A 21,487-nucleotide genomic window follows, 5' to 3' on the forward strand; every position below is an offset into this window, starting at 1 on the left:
AACATGGTGCTACAGCAACCATAGGCGGCGGAAGGCTGAGGCTAACTAGGCTTAGTCCCCCCAAACTTTTTATGGCAGCTGGCGACAGCAGCAGCACCATGGCGCTGCTGTCCCGCAGCACTTGGTACTGCTTGGTGTGCAGCTGCTCCTCCGTTGCATACAGCACCAGCATGCACCGGCCCCACAACAGCCCTGTGGGAGGGAGGGGCGGGGGTCAGGTGGGGCTCAGCCCCCACCAATAATATTTTCCTCCACTGCTTTTGACAGCGACGTAGTGTCACATGTAGACACATCCACTGTATACCAAGTATATTGTCTCTGAAATGGCACATAACTTTGTGAGGCATGAATTTCTACTAGTGGACACAAAACCAATGAAATTAAAGTATGAATTTTGGTATTGAGACATAACTAAATACTGCAGTGTTCAGCCACTAGAGGCCACTGTTACAGCAGCAACTGAGAGATGACTTTCAAATTAGCATTGCAGGTACACTGTTGATTTCTTATACTCATTAAAAAGATTCCGTCTGTTTGTTATTTCTATCCATTTCACTTATGCCTTGATTCCCCTATTGAGATTTGAATTGTCTTGGGCTGTACCATCACAGAGTCAGGAGTTCCTGGTCTAAAGAGTTTTTATTCTAAATAACAGACAGGGAAAGGCTTGAGAAGAAAATGGCTTCATCCTCTGTCTAGACATTTCTATTTCCTTTTAGATAGCTTGCGCTAAAAAGCTGTTTAAATATCCTCATGCTACCTTTAACTTACATGCACCCAAAACTGCTACCAGTGATCGTTATAAAGAAAAGGAATTATCCTGAGTACCATGATAGGTGGAAATAAGTCACGTCAAAAGGTAAGATGAGAGAAGTGCACAGCAGACACTTAGCTTATATTAGACAACATACTTTGAGAATAGTTCAGTAACAAGCAAAGGATCAAATGGGGTAAATCAAGTACTCTTTCCCAGCTCTACTGTTCTTTATGTAATCAAAGACTGCTTTTTCTCATGTTGTGGTACACTGGTTTGTATGTCCTATCTGGCACACTGGGAATCACATCACACTGTTCTGGGGATGTGAAGAACCAAAAAGCTCTTACTACAGAAGTTGCATTTATTGATTAAAACTACAGTAACATACATTGTTTGACAGTATTTCTTCTAAATTAATGGTGAGTGCTCAAAAGGTTACTAATGTAGTGCACAGAAAATGCAACACTTACTGTCAGGCCATATCGAGGGATACTGAAATACTGCAGCCAGAAAAGCCAAGGTCCAACACTTGTGAGATTTACCAGTAATCCAGAGAAAATCTAAAACCAGAAAAGGCATAACCTAAAGTCTGCCACAGGGAATCTTACAGATCTTTGAGTCACTTTAGACTAAATAGCACCAATTCAGTATACAGAAAAGGTTCCCATTAATGTTAAATAAATCACCTGTCATGCACAGTGACTAGAATCCCAAGTCTGGACCTGATCCTAAAATCAATGTGAATAAAATTGCGCTTTGCTAGTACGGATATTTACTTGTTCCATCTCACACACTGAGAGAAGGGCAATATGGCTGTATTTTGGCAGAAGTTTACTTTGAATGTTTGCAGGACAGCTTCTCTCCAACAAGAGCAATAACACTCAGATACTGTGACTTGGGACCTCATTTGTTTGCTGGCAGTAACGGAAATTCTACAAAGGATCTAGCCTCTCCCTAATATATGTTAATCCTGGGTAGCATGATCCTTTAACTTTTCTCCAGCAACTTTATTGTCCAGGCCTATGCAAAGTACTTTTGTCTAAGTCGCCTACTTCTGCAAAAATTCCAAATCCTAAGGAGTCAGAGACCAATCCTGGCAATGAAACATTAGTCTCTTGCAAGACAAATAGCATTTAAACTGTGACTCGCTGATCCCGGCCCCTTTACTTTGTTCAAATCTGCAATCTGAACTGTTCTGCTTTACAGGTACTTACTATAGGACATGACTATCTACTATATACTGCCTTAAAATGCAGATCTAGGTGCAGACAATATTCTTAATGTTCAAAATGCAGATCTTAATGTTCTAAATGGTCCTTGATGTATTTCAAAGAACATATAAACAGGTGTAAAATCACAAGCAGTGCATTCTACAATCAAAATAGAGGAAATAAATAATTTTTTAAAATCTGATGGCACTCACAATCATGAACACGAAGCAAATATTTATGAGGAGATTAGCAACAGTCACAACATTTTGTCCTGTTGCTATAGCCAGAGCCATAGAACTGGCCGTGTAGGCGACTAGTATGAGGGTAATCATCAGAGTAAAGAAGGCCTGAGCTGTTGGCTTGAAACCTGAAAAATGGGAGGAGGAAAAATAAATCAGTCTACCTTTTCCTGGACAAGGGCTTTTTGGTGTGTACTATATACAGACTTTAGCTACTATGCTAGATAGTTTGCTTTTAGTTATATTCTGGAAATTATTATGCTCAAACCTCATGCTGTAGTACTCCACCCAGTAACCTGCAAGGGTCAGGAAGAAATTTTCCTCCACTGTTCACTTAGCTAAATGTATTCAGGATACATTTTGTTTTGACTTTTGCTGAAGCATCAGGGGAGGCCACAATTGGAGCTGAGACACTGAAAAGTGACAGACAAGCATTCTGAGTTGGAACCATGGGCAGACCAGGGATTTTGAGAAGTGGGGTATAGATGGTGTGATACATCATCAAATATAACACAATACAATATTCTATAGTTACCAAACTAGAGGCTTTACTAATACGCTAGGAGCCTAGGGCTATATTATTCAGTGTAGGATCAAAGCAAAACAAATATAACTTAATTGAAATGTTCATTAATTTGCTATTTCATATATAGAAAAAGACCACAACAAACTAGGCAAATAATAAAAAGATGTTTTATGGGTTCTGTAGTCATTAGAATAGAATACATCTTTTTGAGATTCATAAAACAAAATCTAATCTTCCTGAGCATCCTGAGAGTAACTTCACTAAATAACTTCACTAAAAGTTATTTCCACACCTAAGTAAATGTTCACCTGAGTTAACATTTCCACACCTGACTTACTGTTTTTAACTAGAGTTAAAAACAATCTGTAGAGCTGTGAAATAGAAGCTAGATTATGAGGAGCAGCTAACAGACAGGAGAATTGCAGAAGGATAACTTGATTAGTAAATATCAAGACAATTAAATAGAAGAAAGGGCCATTAACATCTGTAGAATAAAGAGTTTAGATGGAATCAGGTAGATTATAATGAGCTGTGAAGTCAATGTACTCCCTCACTGCTACCTGAATAGAAGTGCTGCTGCCCCTCAGTGGCAGTAGGTTTTAAATTTTGCATGGACCAGAATTGTAAAGCAGGTGCAACTGCATCCACCTACTGGATCTGGTCCTGGTTGGAAGAAATGAGTGATGTCTCTTGCTTACATGATTAGTATTCTGCTGATTGCTACATTTAGCGTGTGTCTACATGAGACATGTGGTGAGTATGCATTTATTTAGTACTTGTATAATCAAGCACTAAATAAACGCTTAGTAACTGGAGTTTCTGTGCAGCAGCACTGACGAATGCCTTTTAAGTGACACTACTGTGCAGTAGCCTAATAATACTGCACCATAGCGTATTAGAACTGTTGGTCGACATGGCCTTGGCGTCTGAAAGAGAATGTTCTCTGTATCAGACAAATATAAGCCTTGGGGGGGGTTTTCTTTTCTTTTTACAGCAGGGGTATCAAACTCATCAGGACCCACAGGCTGGGTGAATGTCACATGGCCGGTTTGAAGACCAGATCAGGTCTACTGACCAGCATTGTGCCAGATCCACTGGGCAGGGGCTGGTTTGGTGCAAGTGCCACTTGCAGTGTACAGGCTCGGGGGCTGGGGCATGCCACATGCAAAATGCAGGTCCAATCCAAAACCCATGAACAGCACTGCAGATTGACACAACCTGTTTCATAGCATGGGGCACTGTCACCTGCTAAGATCACCTGAGTATATCTCCCCTGATCAATTAATTCCTGCTGCTGAAGAGCCTTCGGACATGTGTAGCACTTTGGTTCCTCCTTTTGTCTGCCTTTGGTAATTAGTTTTACTCTCCAGAGTACTGAAATGCTTTAGTCTATCTGAGATCTTTGGGCTTAATACAGAGGTATCTGATTAAAATTTACTGGCCTGTGCTTTACAGAAGAGTCACTTTCATGAACTAATATTTCTTTCAAATTTTACGAAATTATGAAAGGAGTATAATCAATCATGAAACTTTCTCATCTGTTGAGTAAACAAAACCTAAAGAAAAATATGCCTTGAACTATACTTAGAGCTCAATAGGCAAATGAATATACATTCTATATATACAAGTCAATAAAAAGGCTAACTAAAGAAGCATTCCAACTAGAGGGGAAGGAGTAGCAAGGTCATCTCTCTATGTGCGCTAACTTTCCTCTTTCAAATACTTCCTCAAAACCCTGATTTCTACACTTGCACACTTTCCTCATCAACTTGGTCTATACTTTGAAATATAAGAATCTGTAAAAATTTACTCACTCTATGGTATTCCCATGTGTATGCAATTTAATTCTTTTCCCTCATTTCTCTCCCCACTTCCTTATTACCTTTTGGGTGTATGTCTCCCTAATTTCTTTCCTCTTTTCAGTCATGGTGATTAATTCCATACTTTATATGTAGTCCCATTTATTTGATCTGATTGGTTTAAAGACACTTTATTAGAGAGATGATGTCTTCTTTAGTATCTTGAAGGCTCCACACACTCATGGTACAATATAGTTTATTATTAATTTATTTTTATGCTTCAGCTGGTATGAACTGACATGGCTTCCAGGAGAAAATCTAGCCTAATTTAACCAGAGTAATAATTAATACCTATAGAAAGCTATGTTCATAAATACGCTTAAACCTATTGCTCGCAAGTCAGTAGGGATTGGATAAATCAGAAAAGATCCATTTAGAGTTTGAAAGATTTGCATAAAATAATGTAAACATGTCCCCTTGCCAAGTTAGCTAAAGATCTGTATTAACAGTATTAAGAAAACATTCTGTTTATTTCACTTAGTATATAGATTCTCATATGTTTATGCTTAAGGGAGAGACAAGACAGAAATAGAAGGGGATTGTTGCTTTATCAGGAAGAAGTGAAAATGAGACCACTTGTAGAGGCCTGAAATACTTGCTAATCAATGAACGTTCATGGTTCCTTTTGATGCAGTTTTATTTTATAGGATACTTGCCTATCATGAAATAATTTATGCAGGTGAAAATGATGCTTGGTAAAGTCCTCATTGGTATTAGATCAGCCAGTATCTTTGAGAAGAAATATGCAGACACTCTGTAGTACCCACTGACATATTCATGTCTAGAACAGATATTAAAGATTATAAATCAATACTAAAGCAATTATGTTATTTATCAAGCATTCTCAGAGAAAACTGACACACTTAGACAATCCTCATCCATTGCATGTCAGTGGGATTTAGACTTCTAATTCTTATAGACTATTTTTTGACAATCCCAGACTGTCCTGTTCATTATTTTGGAACTAACCAGTCTCAGTCTTTTCAAGCTATTTACAATACCAAAATCTTTCTACCCCTTGCATAATTTTTATCATCTGTCTTGAACTATGTTGAAAATGACAATGTATTTTAACTCTTTTGAACTGTTACCCATGAACTATGCTACTGATATGCATATTTACATTGGTACATATGAAACTGAATACGTATTTACACTGGTAGTGCAGACATTTTATTATTATGCTGGATTCATACCATCTGGTTCAGATGATTTGCTGTTTTTCTGTTAATCCATTCATGTCAGAACTTCCCTCTTTAGAAAGCTCAGTCACTTTAGATCTCATAGTCTTTAGATAACTATCCTTTATCTTTAAGACACATGCAAAAAAATGCTTAACTTCCCTCCAATGGGAAAGTAATCTTATCTTCCTTATTTGTTCCCTTTACTCCCTACCAGTCTAGTGGATTTACTGATTCTCTCACACCTTCTGGATTCTGATATGTATTGCCATAATTTCTCCTTGCTTTTATGTTTTTACCTATTTTCTCTCTATTCTTTTTAGGATTACTAATTTTAATATAATCTGTCATAGTTTATGATCCTTTCTGCTAATTTCAATGTCATTTTTGATTCTTTGTTTAGCTCAAATAACCTCCTGAACTTTGACCATACTGCTTTTTTTTTTGCCTTGGTTGTTTTGATTTCTTTTTTGGTTATAGAAATGTATATCTTTGTTGAGTTATGAGTGTTAAAGTAGTCTGCATGCTGATTCTATAGATTTTCATCCCTTAGTTTTGATTTTGGGGTTTTAAAAAAATCGTTTGATTGTTAGCAATATATAACATATGTGATGTTTTATTACTGTATACTACCTGGCAAAAGAATTTTGGTCATTTATACTACAGACACATTACCTAGAACCAAACTATGATTTTTGGAGCTATAATTTTATTGCAATTTAATTAACCAGGCACTAGTAAAGGGGTAGGGGGTCAGTAGCAATAATCTATTTAATCTCTTCCTCCAACTCCAGACTAGATGTGATTTCTGCTTTAAAAAAATATTAGCAGTGATATTAACAATGTCAGTATTTTAATTATAACTGAAACAGTTCACATCTTTATCTTAGGGCTAAATCTTGATCTTCAATAGTACTTTCATTGGTATGCCCTGAAGATAATTGGCAGATTAAGACAAAAGACTGACTGGTAAATTGATACAACAAAACAATAGGCAATGTTTTCCATAACACAATATTTTACCTACATAAATATCTTTTTTTCTGTGACAAAAAGCTCAATAGTAGTAATGCTGTTCATACACTGATTGGTGGTTAAAAAGAACAAAGCGCCAACTCTGTGGAGAGAACAAGCAAAAGTTAAAAAAGAAGCTGTGCACATTTTTAAGCTAAAAAGGCAGGGAAAAGAATTGTCAGGGGAATATGTATCGTGGTATTACTACATGAGAATGGAATAAAGAAGTAATAAGTTAACTGTACAGGAAATAGCAAAAAGGGTCTTGATTTTGTCTTTGTGCTTGATTATGTTCTGGCTAAGGAGGGATGCAGGTTGTTTCCCTTGGAAGGCAACGGCTCCATTTGTTTGGCGCTGCTGCACTGTAATGGATGTTCTTTAAGCTCCTTAGTGCAGGGCATGCCTTTCTATTATGTGTTTGTAAAGAGCCTAAACCAATGGGGCCCTAGTCAAAGTTAAAAAACCCTTGATGCCCTCTATGAATGCAGATAGACAAAAGAAATAGCATGTGTTCCCCTCTCAGGCATTGACTGTGTTACTTGACTACAACACCAATAGTATGCCTACTCTGGCTCTCCCTTGACACTGCTGCCAAAAAATATGGGCTACCTACCACCTTCTGCTCCATATATTCCAAACCAGGAACTGAGGCAGTGAAGAGGCTCTGGGGCAGAGATCTTGAGAGTAGCAGCAAGAGATGTACCTGGTGAATCTTCACTGCTCCATTTCTAGATTTGGAGTATGGGGGGCAAAATGAGTGTGGGGGCTTATTTTTCAGCAGCAGCCTAAAGAACAGCACAAAACCTGTTTTGCCATGCTCTTAATCCCTGCCAAAATCTAAAGGACAAGATCAGAATCTGTGAAGCAGATGCAGGAAGATTGCCACTGGCAGGAAGTGATCTCTCACCCCTCAGCACAGCATTTGTAGCTAAGCACCCAGGATGAGATTTTCAAGAGTTCAGTGACTTACTGAGGAAAAGACTCAATGAAAGTGAAATCATTCACATATTTTTTCAGTTTTCTCATCCTGAGCCCATACAATTTAGAACAGCGGTTCTCAACCTTTTTAGACTCAAGGCACCATTGGAAAATGCCAGCTCTTAGCTTTCACTCATTTCTTGACTAAAGACAAATAAAAGGGCAGTTATTCTGTTGCAAAGAACTCTGGAAAAACCACAAGTTAAAGTGCTGTTCGACACTACTGATTCCTATTTGAAATCTCTGGGTTTATTTTGTGAATCCTATGCAGGTGATGTGAACCTAACAGTTGCATGGTACTCTTAAAAGGGCCCCAGTTGAGAATTGCTGGTTTAGAATGATTTTACAGAGTAAAAAAAATACTGGGTTCTGCAACATAGCCCTTAAAAATTTGAATATCCCCAAAATACCATATTTACTCGAATCCAAAATGAGTTCTTTCCCCCTCATTCAATATGGGGGAAAGAAGCCCCTGTCCTGAATTTGAGTACAAGCTGGGAAGCAGGCAGCTGCTGCAGCTCTGACTCTGGCTGGATGCACTGCTCTACTTGAGAACACCCTGGGACTTGAAAATAATTGGTATTGTATTCTGTAATCATCTTGCTTGCTTTGCTTACATTATTCTTATTTCCTATCACACTGTATCAATAACATTTGCTTATTATCAAATGGAAGAAGTCATGGTCAGTCTGATGGTTTGGGTCCGCCTGGAACAATGTGTCAGGACTGGGTCATAAATCCAGTGCCAACAATTGGTGACTCCACTGGGACCAGGTCCAGCGTCAACAACTGGGGACTCTGGGACTAGATCCAGTGCCAACAGGTGAGGGGACCTCCACCCTGCCTCTGCTCCCATTATCCCCAACGGAGGTCTTGGCACCTTTCCTTCAGCCTTACTGACTGCCCATGAAGGCATAGGAATGTCTCGAGTTCTCAAAGGTGTGGGAAATGCTCTGCTATGAAAATCAGCTAAAGACAGGCCTGCAGGACAGTTGCAGAGAAGCTGCCAAAGCTGTGCTCAGAGCTCACAACGAAGGATTACCCTGGCCTTGCCAGAGCTCCAGAGCAGGTCTGTGTGTTCCAGCTATGACATGGGTGTCAGGACCTAAGGAGGGCAAAGGGGACAAGGTCAGTTTTCCCTCCCTGATTTTTAATAGCACAGTGCCTCTTGCTTCTGGGAGACAACTACAAGCTCTTGCATTGGCTTTGATGACTGACTTGGAGGATGCATTTAGTGCCAACAACATCAACAGCTCCTCTGGCTTTGAATTATACCTGTATTAATGAGCCAGGGGAAGGGGATGCATCAGTTTGGGAGGGGAGAACAAGGGAGCTGGCTTGCTGCATCAGGAACTTACACTGAAGCTATGGGTGTGGTGCCTGAGCATCTAACCCCCAGCTGGCTACTTCTTTCTCTCTGTATTTTTTTATTTTTATTTCATGTTCCAGGTCATCTTAGCCAAATCAGTTCCAAATCCTGTCAATTCAGCCTATCAATGCCCCATGTGCTCCATGCCCCAGGCTGGATACTTGCTGGTGATAGCACCAAATAGATTTGAACAATTGAGCAGAACTCAATTATTCAAATCCATTTGGCACTACAACCAGCCAAGTATCTTCTTCCCCCAACTTTTCAGCCAGGGGCTTCAGATACTTCCAAAATCATGGCAGGCATCCTACGTGCAGGCCCAAGCCTGGAGGTCTTGGGTTTTGGATGCTCCTGAGAGTTACTTGCCCTTAACCAATAAGCTAAAGGAGCAAGTGAATCAGTCACCTCCTTCATTGGTGCTGAAGTCTCAGACACTGTCTACCACATCTTCTCCTGGCTTTCTCCCTGTTCTTGCCATTTATTACTAGTACCATCTGGAGATAGAACTAAAAGATGGAGTCTATATGTGCTCCTGTATTTAGAGGTGGGAAGAAGCACTATAAGAACCCTGAAGGGTCACTTATGGTGCTGGAGAACAGGTGTAAACAGCTACTAGGTTATATGATCTCTGATTTTTTTTTTTTTTTACTGGCCCTGAAGAGCAGCAAAATAGAAAGAGAAGAGCAAACAGTAACAAGCCTACATACCCACCCTGGCCCAGGAGTTGGAGTCAGAGCTTCAGTTGCAACCCAGACCATTACCCACCCCCCACAGCCTCTACTCCTCTGTCTGTCACCCTCCCCTGCTTCTGCTACTTATCCTCTGTCCTGGCTCCAGCCCAGGGTATACAGCACATGATCATTCTGGTCCCCACACATTTATACAGTGGTGGCAGCAGCTCCAACCCCAGCTGTGGGGCTGGGACCAGGAATGCCACCACTACAACCACGGCTGCTTGGCCAAGCAGAGGCCAGAGAGATCATATGCTCTGTGCCTCAGGCTGGAGCAGGGCCAGAGCCAGAGCCATGACACGGCAAGTGGTGGCTGGGGGATGAGCAAGTAGCAGGATAAGCCAAGTGGGAGGGGCAGGTGGAGGGGACAGGTATTGAGGGGACACAATCATAGAGGGACCTGTGGTGAGGGAAGGTATTGTGCAGGTGGGGTAGGCACTGAGCCATGCAGGCATCAGGGGGCAGGGAACAGAAGGGGTAAGGGGCAAGAGTCAGGCCACTTGACTACCCCGTCATTTCCCCCCCCCACTCCTGCCTGCCCCAAAACAGCAGTGGGGGGGGATGAAATTAAGATGCCCTTCCAATATTTAGATTCTATACATGGAAATTGTAACAGTTATAATGTTTTCATGTATAGAATCTAATGGGAAGGTCATCTTCAATTTTAAATCATCTTGAATTCAGGTAAATACTGGAAGCAATCCCATTTACATGGACAAAGACAACAGAATTGGGACTTTCTTAATTATCATTTTAAATCCCACTAGCATTGTGATGTTCAGACAAAAGCTTTGAAATCCAACTGAGCTGTGTATAGTGTGAGTGTGTATTTACTATTTACTCAAATACAAGATGAGAATGTTTCCCCCACACACTTGTCATGGGGGGGAGCCTCATCTTGGATTTGAGTATTGGCTTGGGGCAGATGATAGCTCAGCTCCACCTTTAGCCCCAAGCTTGGAGCTTTGGCCCCTTTGCCACTTGCCCTGGGAATGGCTCATTTGGTGGGAGTAGGGGCAAAGGACCAGCGGGAGAACAGGGGAGATCGCATGGTGGAGGAGACCCTGAGTAAGCATGGGATCCAGGGAGTGGGGAGGCAGGCTGCAGGGAGGACGAGGCTGTTGGGGAAACAGGCACAGGGGCAAGGGGCAGGAGGTAAGCACAGACTTGGAGGAGCAGGCAGCAGGGGGGCATGTGGCAGGGGGCAAGTGGCATAGGGGAGGTACAGGGGCAGAGGGTTGGCCCCTTATCCCCTGCCACAGTAGTTTGCAGGTGAGGGGTGAATTTAAGATGGTCTTCCACTAATTACATTCTACACATGGGAAATTATAGCAAATTTATAATTTTCTATGTATAATATCTAATTATTGGGGGGATTGTCTTAAATTTCAAAGTCATCTTGGATTCAGGTAAATACAGGGGGTGTTTATAAAAGTAATTTTTAGTTCTTATGTAACTGAAGTTTGGAAGGGCTAGACATTTTTAAATTTGCAGGTCCAGATGCCCTCCACCCAAGGGTGTTGAGGGAGATGGCACGGGTCATCGTGGAGCCCTTGGCCCGGCTGTATGAGCATTTGTGGTCATTTGGCCAGGTGCCAGGGGATTGGAATCTGGCTAATGTGGTCCCAATTTTCACGAAGGGGAGGAAGGAGGACCCAAGTAACTCTAGGCCTGTAAGCCTCACCTTGGTGCTCGGGAAGATCTTGGAGAGAATCATCAAGGAGCACATCTGTGGGGGGCCTGCAGGGGAGATCATGCTCAAGGGCAATCATCATGGGTTCATCAAAGGCAGGTCCTGCCAGACCAAACTGATTGATTTTTATGACCAAGTAACTAAATCCTTGGATGATGGTGTCGCTGTGGACGTAGTCTTTCTAGACTTTAAGAAGGCCTTTGACACTGTCTCTCACCCCATCCTCATCAATAAATTAAGTGACTGCGGCATTGATGCCTACACAGTTGGATGGGTAAAAAATTGGCTGATGGGGCGCACCCAGAGAGTAGTGGTGGATGGGTTGTACTCAACCTGGCGAGATGTGAGCAGTGGGGTACCCCAGGGCTCGGTCCTCGGGCCTGCACTGTTTAACATCTTCATCAGCCACTTGAACAAGGGGGTGGAAAGCACGCTGTCCAAGTCTGCTGATGGCAGTAAGATGTGGGGCGAGGTGGACACACTTGAAGGGAGAGAGAGGCTGCAACTAGATTTAGACAGACTACAAAAGTGGACAGATGAGAATAGGATGGGGTTCAACGTAGACAAGTGCAGGGTGCTGCACCTTGGGAGAAGGAATCCACAGCACACATACAGGCTGGGGAGTTCCCTTCTTGAAAGCACGGAGGCAGAAAGGGATCTCGGAGTCATTACTTACTCCAAGATGAACATGAGCTGCCAATGCCAGACCGCAGCCAGCAAGGCCAGCCATACCTTGTCATGCATCCAAAGGTGCATCTCAAGCCAGTCCAGAGAGGTGATACTCCCCCTCTATGCGACTTTGGTCAGGCCGTAGTTGGAGTACTGCATCCAGTACTGGGCACCACACTTCAAAAGGGATGTGGCCAGCCTGGAGAGGGTTCAGAGGAGGGCCACCCACTTGGTGAGAGGGCAGCAGGACAGGCCCTACAAGGAGAGACTAAAGGACCTGAACCTGTTCAGCTTCAGCAAGAGGAGACTGAGGGGGGACCTGGTGGCTGCCTACAAGCTCATCGGGGGGATCAACAGCAAATAGGTAGAGCCCTTTTCTCCCCAGCACCACCTGGGGTGACAAGGAACAATGGTCATAAGCTGATGGAGAATAGGTTTAGGTTAGAGATCAGAAGGCAATATTTTAGGGTGGCCAAAATCTGGAACCAACTTCCCAGGGAGGTGGTGCTCGCCCCTACCTTGGGCATATTCAAGAGGAGGTTGGATGATCACCTGTCTGGGGTCTTGTGAACCCAGCATTCATTCCTGCCTGTGGCAGGGGGTCAGGCTAGATGATCTGTTCAGGTCCCTCCTGACCCTAGCTACTATGAAACGTAAGTATAAAAGAGTTTGTTTCTCTCTTTTAAAACAAAACTGTAGTTTTAAAAAAGTATTGGTTTTCTTTAATCTAGAGTTCTCTGCTTACTTAATCACAAATAAAAGTATTTTGAAAACTAGCCCAAATAAGAGCAATTTGCATGCCCTTAAAAATGTTCTTTCCTAAAGTTTACTAACCTGTTTTGAATACCACTGGCATCATTTTTTACTCCAGCGAAAATGGCTCCAATAATTATTCCCAGAAGAGTTACTATACCTAGCTAAAAAATTCAAGCAAGAGTTCATGTTTTATTAGCAAGACAAGTATATTTAAAAGCTGTAATTTTCTTTTTAAGATCTGTTACAGGTGAATAAAACTGTTGTGTAATATATCACGTTACCTATTAATATAGCATTTTGTCTAAGTTTACAAGGAAATCAAAATAAGCTGTGAAGCCTCACTTGTGCATTTTCTATAAAGGTTAATAGTAGCTATATAGCTAACTACTATATAGTTCAACTGCAGCTTGAAACAAACATTCAAACTGGCAAAACAAGACAAATGAACAGATAATTTCCCTCCCAGTAAAATTATATTAATCATTAACCGCTGCCTCAACAATCAACCTTTATACACTTTGTGCATATACTTTCATATCTGATGAAGTAAGCTTCAGCCCATAAAAGTTTGTGCTATATATTTGTTTATTCATAAGTCTACTTTGGTTACTCTACAAGGTACAAATCTACCCTGTCTACTTCTCAATAATCAACTATAAGATTAGAATAGAAAGCAGGTGTGCAATGAAAACTTTGATAGCTCTAAAATAACTCAGTGTAATTCTAGAGACTAAGGAGTATACCAGAAAGGCAAGGAAGTGTGATAGTTGGAGCAGCAGATGATGCAGGCATGTAAACTAATAAATCTGAAAATGCCATATTTCCCTACATACCACATGCCTCAAAAATAAAACACACACCTTGGGAAGACTAATGAAAAGAAGGTTCTTCTAGATTTATGGCTGCATACAGCAGGATCAGAACCTAATCTGTAATACACTTATCCTCCCTTACCAAAAGTTGAAACTGCATCTGCTGCTGAAGACTGGGCCTGCTGGGTGGATCTGGATTTTAAAAAGAACTAAAAACAGTCTGCAGGGCTGTGAAAGGCCAGAAGAGAGACCAGAAGTAATTAAACTTAAACTGCAATTTTTTCAGCACAATTGCCCAACAAAGGACAGCTTAATTGGTGGACCATCAAGACCATTAAAAAGACAGTAGGTCATTAACATCTGTTAAATGAAGAGTAATTAGCAGAAATTAAGTAGATTAAAATGAGCCATAGAGCCAATTGACTCTCTCAGTGCTGTCTGAATAGAAACACAACTGATGCTATTTGGGTAGAAAATCAGCCTCCCCACCTAAGACACACACGCTAATTTTTAGAAGGCAAATATGCATGTGGTATGTGAGTAAATATGGTATATGTTACTGAATAGCTCTCTTTGCTGCTGTTGGAAACTTTCCACCAAGTATTCTAACAAGCTAGTTAAAAATATAACCAAGAACATTTTTTTTCTATCTTTAACATTTTTAAGAAAATAATTAAATACTTTTGTCTCAAAACCCACTCCTAAGTCTTTTAGGTGTATTTCCTCATAGAAATATAGGATTTTACATAGTTTGTGAAGTTTATTTATATCTATTTGTGAATCTGTAGTTACAGCAAGTGTCAGAAGCTATGTTTCAAAAAAAAAAAAAAAAAAACCAGAACAAAGTACAGGAAAAAGGTAACGCAGTGCAACAGGGAACCCTAACCCTGTTACCAGAAAGCAAGCCAGTGCCTTTAAGACTAGAACTTTCTGGGCACAGCCTGCTGGCAGGGTAGGAGTTAAAAGCAAGCCTTGCCAGCTAGTTAGGGGACCAGAAGGGAGGAGGCCAGAACTATAAAAACCCTGGGCTGAGCTGTCTTGGGCTTGGCGGCAGAAGGGGTGAACTCCTGATGACTCCCAGAGAACCTGCAGCAGTCTCACAAGAAGTAGCATAGCTGATGGTGGGAAGCAGAAGCCCAGAGCCTTGGAAAAATGTGAGCTGGCATACTGCCTTCCTTAATTTTATTTTTTAGGTATAGCCCATGGACTTACTGTTTGTGTTTGACTGGTAAACCAGTGGTTTGTGGTCGAGGTTGTAGGGAAGGAGGAGACCTCATTTGTGCCTTGGAGCACAGTCATGAAAAGCCAAAGGGCCCAGTGCACTAATGGGTGCAGCCGTATAGGGTCCCAGTGAAGCCAGGTCCCAGTGGGTGGATCTTAGCTAATAGCCCGAGCCGTAAGAAAGGGCCCAAACCTGAGGAGGCAGAAGGCCCAACATCTTGGTGCCCAGGGGTGCAGGGTGAAAGAGGGCCAGAAGGTCTGGTGCCACAGAGTGCAAAAAGGAGGGCCACGGGCCCAGAGAGTATTAAGGAGCTAGAGCCTCAGAGTCAAACCCTACCAGGTATGTTTAGGCTGGTAGGCCTAGCTAGAAGAAGACAGGGGAAGAACCCGTTGTGGTTGAGAACCCCAACACAGAAGTACAATAGGCAGTCTCCCACTTGTAAGAATATCTAAACAATATTTACATCAAGATGCAGCAGACGAGTAAAGGCAGGATACAAGACAAAATACAGAAGTGAAGTATTAAGGGACTTCAAGGGTGCCCCACATAGGCCACTAGAATGCTGCTGGGGATGGCAACCTGTTACAAGTAGGGTGGCACATTAGAGCCTACCCTGTTTTGACACATATGACGTTTTGTAGGCAATAACCTACATCTTCAGATGCTGGGAATGGAATATCGGAAAGTCACTTTCTGAATTTCTGAAATTTCTGAACCAGTTGGTGTATAAGGGCATTTATACACATGCTCAAGGAGTGGAGTGGGGGGCACTTTAATTAGAGTGGCTCCTGGAGCATCTCATGTATCAGTGCCCCCACATTTTAAAATGGCAGCAGAGGCACTTTATCTAATTCTTAGATAAAGCATCCCCACCACCATTTTTAGGTGCGGGGACACTGATAAACTAGATGCTGGAGGCTGTAATTACCATGCTCCAGCAGACTCAATTAATCAAGTCTGCTAGCTGCTCATGTATAGGCGCTACCTTGACCTATCTCCTACCTGTCTTCCAGATTAACATAGGAACCACCTCAGAACAGAGTACAAAAGTCATAAAGTCATAGAGAAAAAGGACTGGAAGGGACCTCCAGGGGTCATCTAGTCCAACCCCTGCTTGAGGCAGGATCATCTCATCCAAATATTCCCAGAGGACTTGCTTTCTGTTAGGTCCATGGTTAATGCCTTCGTAGCTTTCTTAAATTTAATACTAAAATTGTTGCCATTTAGTCTGACCTACATAGTGTACATCACAGAATATCTCACAGCAACTCCTGCATCAAGCCCAATAATTTGCAGTTAAACTCCAGCATATTTTATAGAAAGACAACCAATCTTGAGGTAAAAATTCCACTATGTCTTTGGTTATCCATCCCCCTGGTTAATTATCTTCATTGTAAAGAAAACACAGCCAGAATTTTATTTCCAGGCTGTCAGATTCAAGCTTTCGTCCACTTTGCCTTTGTCTACCATAGGTCTGTCCAACTTCTAAGCACTTAGGGGCCATACATGCCATGGGCTGCACCAGTGCAAGCCACTTTTCTCCCTGGTTGCAAGCTGAGTAGTTACCCTCTTTCTGTATTCCATGTGTGGGCACCCTGGACTCACCCTCAGCTCCACAACCATAGGCTTTCCTGCTGTATTGCACCATGAAAGTCCAGGGCCACAGGCTCCCCCGATACCAGGGCCAGCCCATCCTATTGTGTAAAACTTGTGGCTCCAGGGGGCCCCGCAGCTAAGGAGCCCCCTACATCTGGCTACTTGCCACCCCTCCCCCCCACTAGCTTCTTTGGGGCAGGGGGCCCCAAAACTATTTCTTGCAGGAGGCCCCAAAAAATTGTGGGCCAGCCCTGCCCAGTACTATGGACTGTGCTGCCCCGCATCATCCACAGGGGCAGAGGCAGGAAGCAGAAGCTGAAGGAGGGAGGGAGAGCCCAGAACTCCACACTGCTGTTGCAACAGGAATGATTGGAGGGGTGACCGCCAGGAGGGAGCCTGGGGACTACAAATTAATGCCTCAGAGGCCACGTGTAGCCCACAAGCTGCCAATTGGACAGATCTAGGTCTACTAAATTAAAAGGCTTCCAGGATAAGGTGTCTTCTCTCTGGATAGGAGCCCATGGGCTAAATTGAATATATTGATCTAAGGTTCTCAGCTGGAAGGACTGTTTACCCCTTGAATCATTCTTGGGTCTCTTTTCTGAATCCTGACAAATATTATCACCCTTTTTAAAGTGTAGGAACCAAAATGAGCTATAATTTTTTCACCAGGAACAATGTGTTTTCCCTATTTTACTCTGTATTCCCTTTTTTGCCACAGAAATGAAATGAAAGATCATGTTTAGCTAGTTATCTATCAAGATCCCTGAATACAATTCAGAGGCTTTACCAGTTCGCCATCTTGTAAGTATGATTAACATTCTTTTGCTCCTAGATCATGCATTAGTTGGCATTAAAATGCATGTTGTTAAATGATACCTGATACAATTACCCATCCTCTTCACCATTCACTACTCCACCAATCTTTTTGTCCTATGCAAATACTATCAAGCATGTTTAAGGTCATTAATAAAAAATTGGAATAATGTTGGGTCAAGAACTGATCCCTACTTAATTCAATTAAAAAAGGATGGCACACTGTTAATGTTGCTGTTATAATATAGTAGTTGGTTTTAATTGATTTAGTACATGCTATAATGATTTTATAGTGCTTATTTTTAACTGTAATATGTGGATCCAATGCCAACATCCTATGGAAGACTAAGTACCTTGTATCAGTCTAGTAGTTTTTATCACGTAAAACCTGTAACTTTATCAAAGACTGATATGCAGTGGACTCAATGAAAAGTATTTTTCATATAAGCATGTTAACTAGAATTTTATCCTTTAGTTCTTCATTGCTTTGACAAGAGGACTTTTCAGCCATTTCAGCGCTTGTTAAACCTTTCTTCCCAGAAGTCAATAGGTTTCAAAGCTGTGTTGGGACAGCTCCTCTAGAAATATCTATAAAAACAAGCTGTGTTTTTTTCATATTCTTATTGTTCATATTATTTTGAAAGATCCTTGGTGTTTGTTTAAATGTGTAGCTGATGCTCTGAAAATGTTAGCAAGATGATTGAAAGGCCATAATTCAGCAAATTAACCACAAAACATGCCTATATGAGGAAACTATAATTAGAACTTCAGATTGCAAAGGCTTGGTTATACAACAGCAAAACTAGCATCTTTTCCCTTCAACTGGCTGCTCTGCTGCAGAGAAACTCTAGTGGTAAAAAAAAAATTAATTTAATACAAACTGATGTGAGATCATGTCCCACATTTTATACAAAAATAAATCTTCACAGCTTATTTACTAATGAGGTCTCTGAATCATCCCAGTTCAAATAAATATATTGATAAATAATAATGCATATTTAATAACTACACCAATAACCTTTAATTAATTAGACAAAGTCTAATAAAGAAAACAGACTTTTTGCTGAAATATCGAAACTGATTTTCTCTCTAGCTGTGTACACACATTCACATACTCTGGGAAAATCCTTTCAGGTTTGTTCTCTTGGTAGAGAAACTCACCCAGAGCCACATGTACAGTCATGCAAATGCTGAGGCCCTGAAGAGCAGACAGGTTGCAGTGCTGACACTGTATAGCCAGATGGGGGCCCTCTGCACACATCTCAGCATGCTCTGCAGGCTCCCTTAGTCCACCTGGCAACAGATGGCAGCAGTGCATAGAGCAGTACTGACTGACTGAACCAAACTGCATGTTCAGCCTGTGTTTCCCTGTAGCACAACATGGATATTCTCAAGGGAACATGTTCTGCTTCTTGCTGGAGCAACAGAGTCCAGCAAGAGAGACAGTCTCTCTGGGTGGGGAGAGAGAATGCTGGAGGACTATGTTCTTTTTTGAGAAGCACAGCATGTAGATATTCACTGTCCCAGGATAAATTCTCCTAGAAGTGATTTAACCAGTTGTTACCCAGGTTATTTTTCTCCTGGAGCAGCCATTTTTACTCTGGGAGAAAAAGCTTGAACATCTGTAAATTTGTCATTTCTCCTAGAAGAGTAGTGACTCTTCCAAGACAAACTGAATGTTTCTACAAGGCTTCTGCTGAAACAGAAAAGAAATTTGTTTATAAAACTATGATGTTATGAGTACATAATTCCCATAGCAGATACAAGATTGCTGTTAAAATTAATCTGAAATTCGATTTTTCAATTTTTTTTCCAAGTCTAAAGATAGATTCAATGTCGGATTTAAGAGAAAAACTTCAACCATATTAATAATTTAATATAATAACTGAAAGTCTTTTAAAGCTTCCTAGATTCCAGATCAATTGTAAATATTAAGCAAACGAAAACACACGTTTTTCCTACAGATAAAAACATTGTCAATGGGTTTAGTGATATAATCAAAATGCTTAAAATCTGTAGATCAACAGTTTTTAAGAATAAGAACAAGTGATGAAAAACTCAGCAAGAACTATGGTATCAGGCAGTTCAGTCATATTTAAGCATGTGTTGCAAAAGTCTTTACACTATAAAGCACTTGATCCATGGTACAGTATTGCTAAGAACCTGCTGAAAGGATCAAATGTCAGGGATAATTCAGCCACTAAGCCAATTGTAGTGGGAAAAAAGGATCAAATCAAGACCAATTGGAGCAGATTAGTAAAAAAGACTTAGTTAATTCTGTACCACTTACAGAATGAAAATCCATTCTTAATGATGTTTGGGAGAAAAGCTTGTGAGAAAAAAGTCAGGACCATTAACCCTGGAGCATTATAAAGCTCTTGAGAGTATAATTCTTGTCACAAGGTCAAGCTTTTACAAAGCAATTATTAAGGATAGCCATAATATCAGCATACACACACACACACACACAGAGCTTCAGAATAGATTTCTCCTATGGTAATCATTTTGTCTACTTGAAAAGTCTTGCATATTTTTTTTAAATTGTCTGCAAATACTTTGATAGTGCCATTTAAGCACAGGTCAGAGTAGGGAATGATGAGATGTTCCAGTTCTTTGGGTGCAGACAGACATAACACTTAAACCATTCCAAGAATGCCACTGATTGAGAACTAGTTAACAACTGTACCTAAATAGAAGTGTCTGCACATGCTCTGCTAAGGGTTCGAAGTAGAACCCACATCTTTTAGGGACAGCACTGCTGCTGAAAGCCAACAGGGGGTGGTAAGGAACCCAGACCATCATGACTTCCAGGAAAGAGTGGAAGGGTTGCCAAGTCCTGGGGGGCCCTATGGCCCCCTGCTTGTGGTTCCCAGGGGGTTATATGCTACTGGGAACCTCCATGATCTCCATGGCTGTTCAACCCCTGCCTTGAAAACCAAGCTGTCAATTTCACTTCCCTACTAGAAACCCTGAACTTCAGGCTCATTTGGGGTAAGAGGAGTAGAGGAGTTGCCAGCTGCTGCGGAGCAGGAGGTGGGGGGTGTGCTGTGTGGCTTGCCTCAGAATCTGGTAACTCTTCTACTCGTGGTGCTCACCCCAGATGAACCTGGCACCTGAGTGCAGGGTCTCTAACAGGGAAGTGAAACTGAGAGCATGTCTTTCAAGGTAGGGTTTGAAAAGCTACAGAGATTTTAAGGGGGGTCCAGAGCGCAAAGCCCCTCATCACCTAGCCAGGGCAGATCCAGAGGGGGTGCAGTGACATACTACTGAGCATAAAGGGGAAGGGAGAGGTGGCAAGAGTGGCAAGGGTAAATGAGGGGGCAGGACTCTTGCTTGATCTAGGGACTTTAAAAAGTTCCTGCTTCTGTTCCTGCAGTCTGCCCACTCTGGGCGCAGGGGAAGCTGGGAATGGAGGTTTGGACAATCGTGTTCTGACTGCATTCCAGAGCAGCTCCTTGCCCTGCATGTGTTTTGGGGGGAAGGGGTTAGGAGTGGTGCCATTTGGGATGCATGAAGGACTGACCAGATGCCAGGCATGGAATGCTGTGTCCCCACATAACACTGAGCCCGTTCCCAGAAGATTGGCTCAAAATAGTACTTGCTTTTCCTGGTGTGCTTTTGAAAAGTTCCAGGAAGATTAAGCTAGTCTTAAATGGCCTGCACCTCCTGACTCTGGGGGCTTTAAATGCATTTAGAATATCTGAGCATTATATCTGTCCACACTCAAAGAAGCATTCTGATAGAACATGGCTTTCTGCTCTAGGGCAGGGGTGGGCAAAATAGGGCCCGCGGGCCACATCCAGTCTGCAAGGCCATTCTATCTGGCCCACAGGGCCCCTAAAAAATTTAGAAAATCAATATTTACCTGCCCTTGGTTCCTGTCAAAAATGACAGGAGCCAAGGGCAGCAGGACCCAGGGGAAGCCCAGTGGGCTCCCACAATAGCAGGGCCCGCCCAGCCCCCGCCCAGCCAGAAGGCCCAGCAGGGGCTTATGGCCTGGGAGCACATGGCTGCCCCATGCCGGAACCTCAGGTAAGGGGCAGGGGGGAGGGCAGGGG

At 42.0% G+C, this 21,487-nt stretch overlaps 1 protein-coding gene across 6 annotated transcripts in view; it reads right to left on the bottom strand.

Annotated features, from left to right (window-relative positions):
* Positions 1-21,487, bottom strand: part of ABCG2 (ATP binding cassette subfamily G member 2 (Junior blood group)) — a 56,304-nt gene that overhangs the window by 15,090 nt on the left and 19,727 nt on the right. For 5 of the 6 annotated variants that reach the window (XM_019488125.2, XM_019488127.1, XM_019488126.1 and 2 more), the window contains 5 exons: positions 13,062-13,144; positions 6,801-6,890; positions 5,249-5,373; positions 2,181-2,335; positions 1,228-1,317 (listed from right to left, as the gene is read on the bottom strand). In XM_019488125.2, the coding sequence (XP_019343670.1) occupies positions 1,228-1,317; positions 2,181-2,335; positions 5,249-5,373; positions 6,801-6,890; positions 13,062-13,144 (543 nt within the window). The remainder of the gene's footprint in view (positions 1-1,227; positions 1,318-2,180; positions 2,336-5,248; positions 5,374-6,800; positions 6,891-13,061; positions 13,145-21,487) is intronic. The other variant, XM_019488128.1, reaches the window with a different exon arrangement.

This window comes from Alligator mississippiensis, chromosome 2, assembly GCF_030867095.1.
Source record: "Alligator mississippiensis isolate rAllMis1 chromosome 2, rAllMis1, whole genome shotgun sequence".
Lineage (NCBI taxonomy): Eukaryota > Metazoa > Chordata > Crocodylia > Alligatoridae > Alligator > Alligator mississippiensis.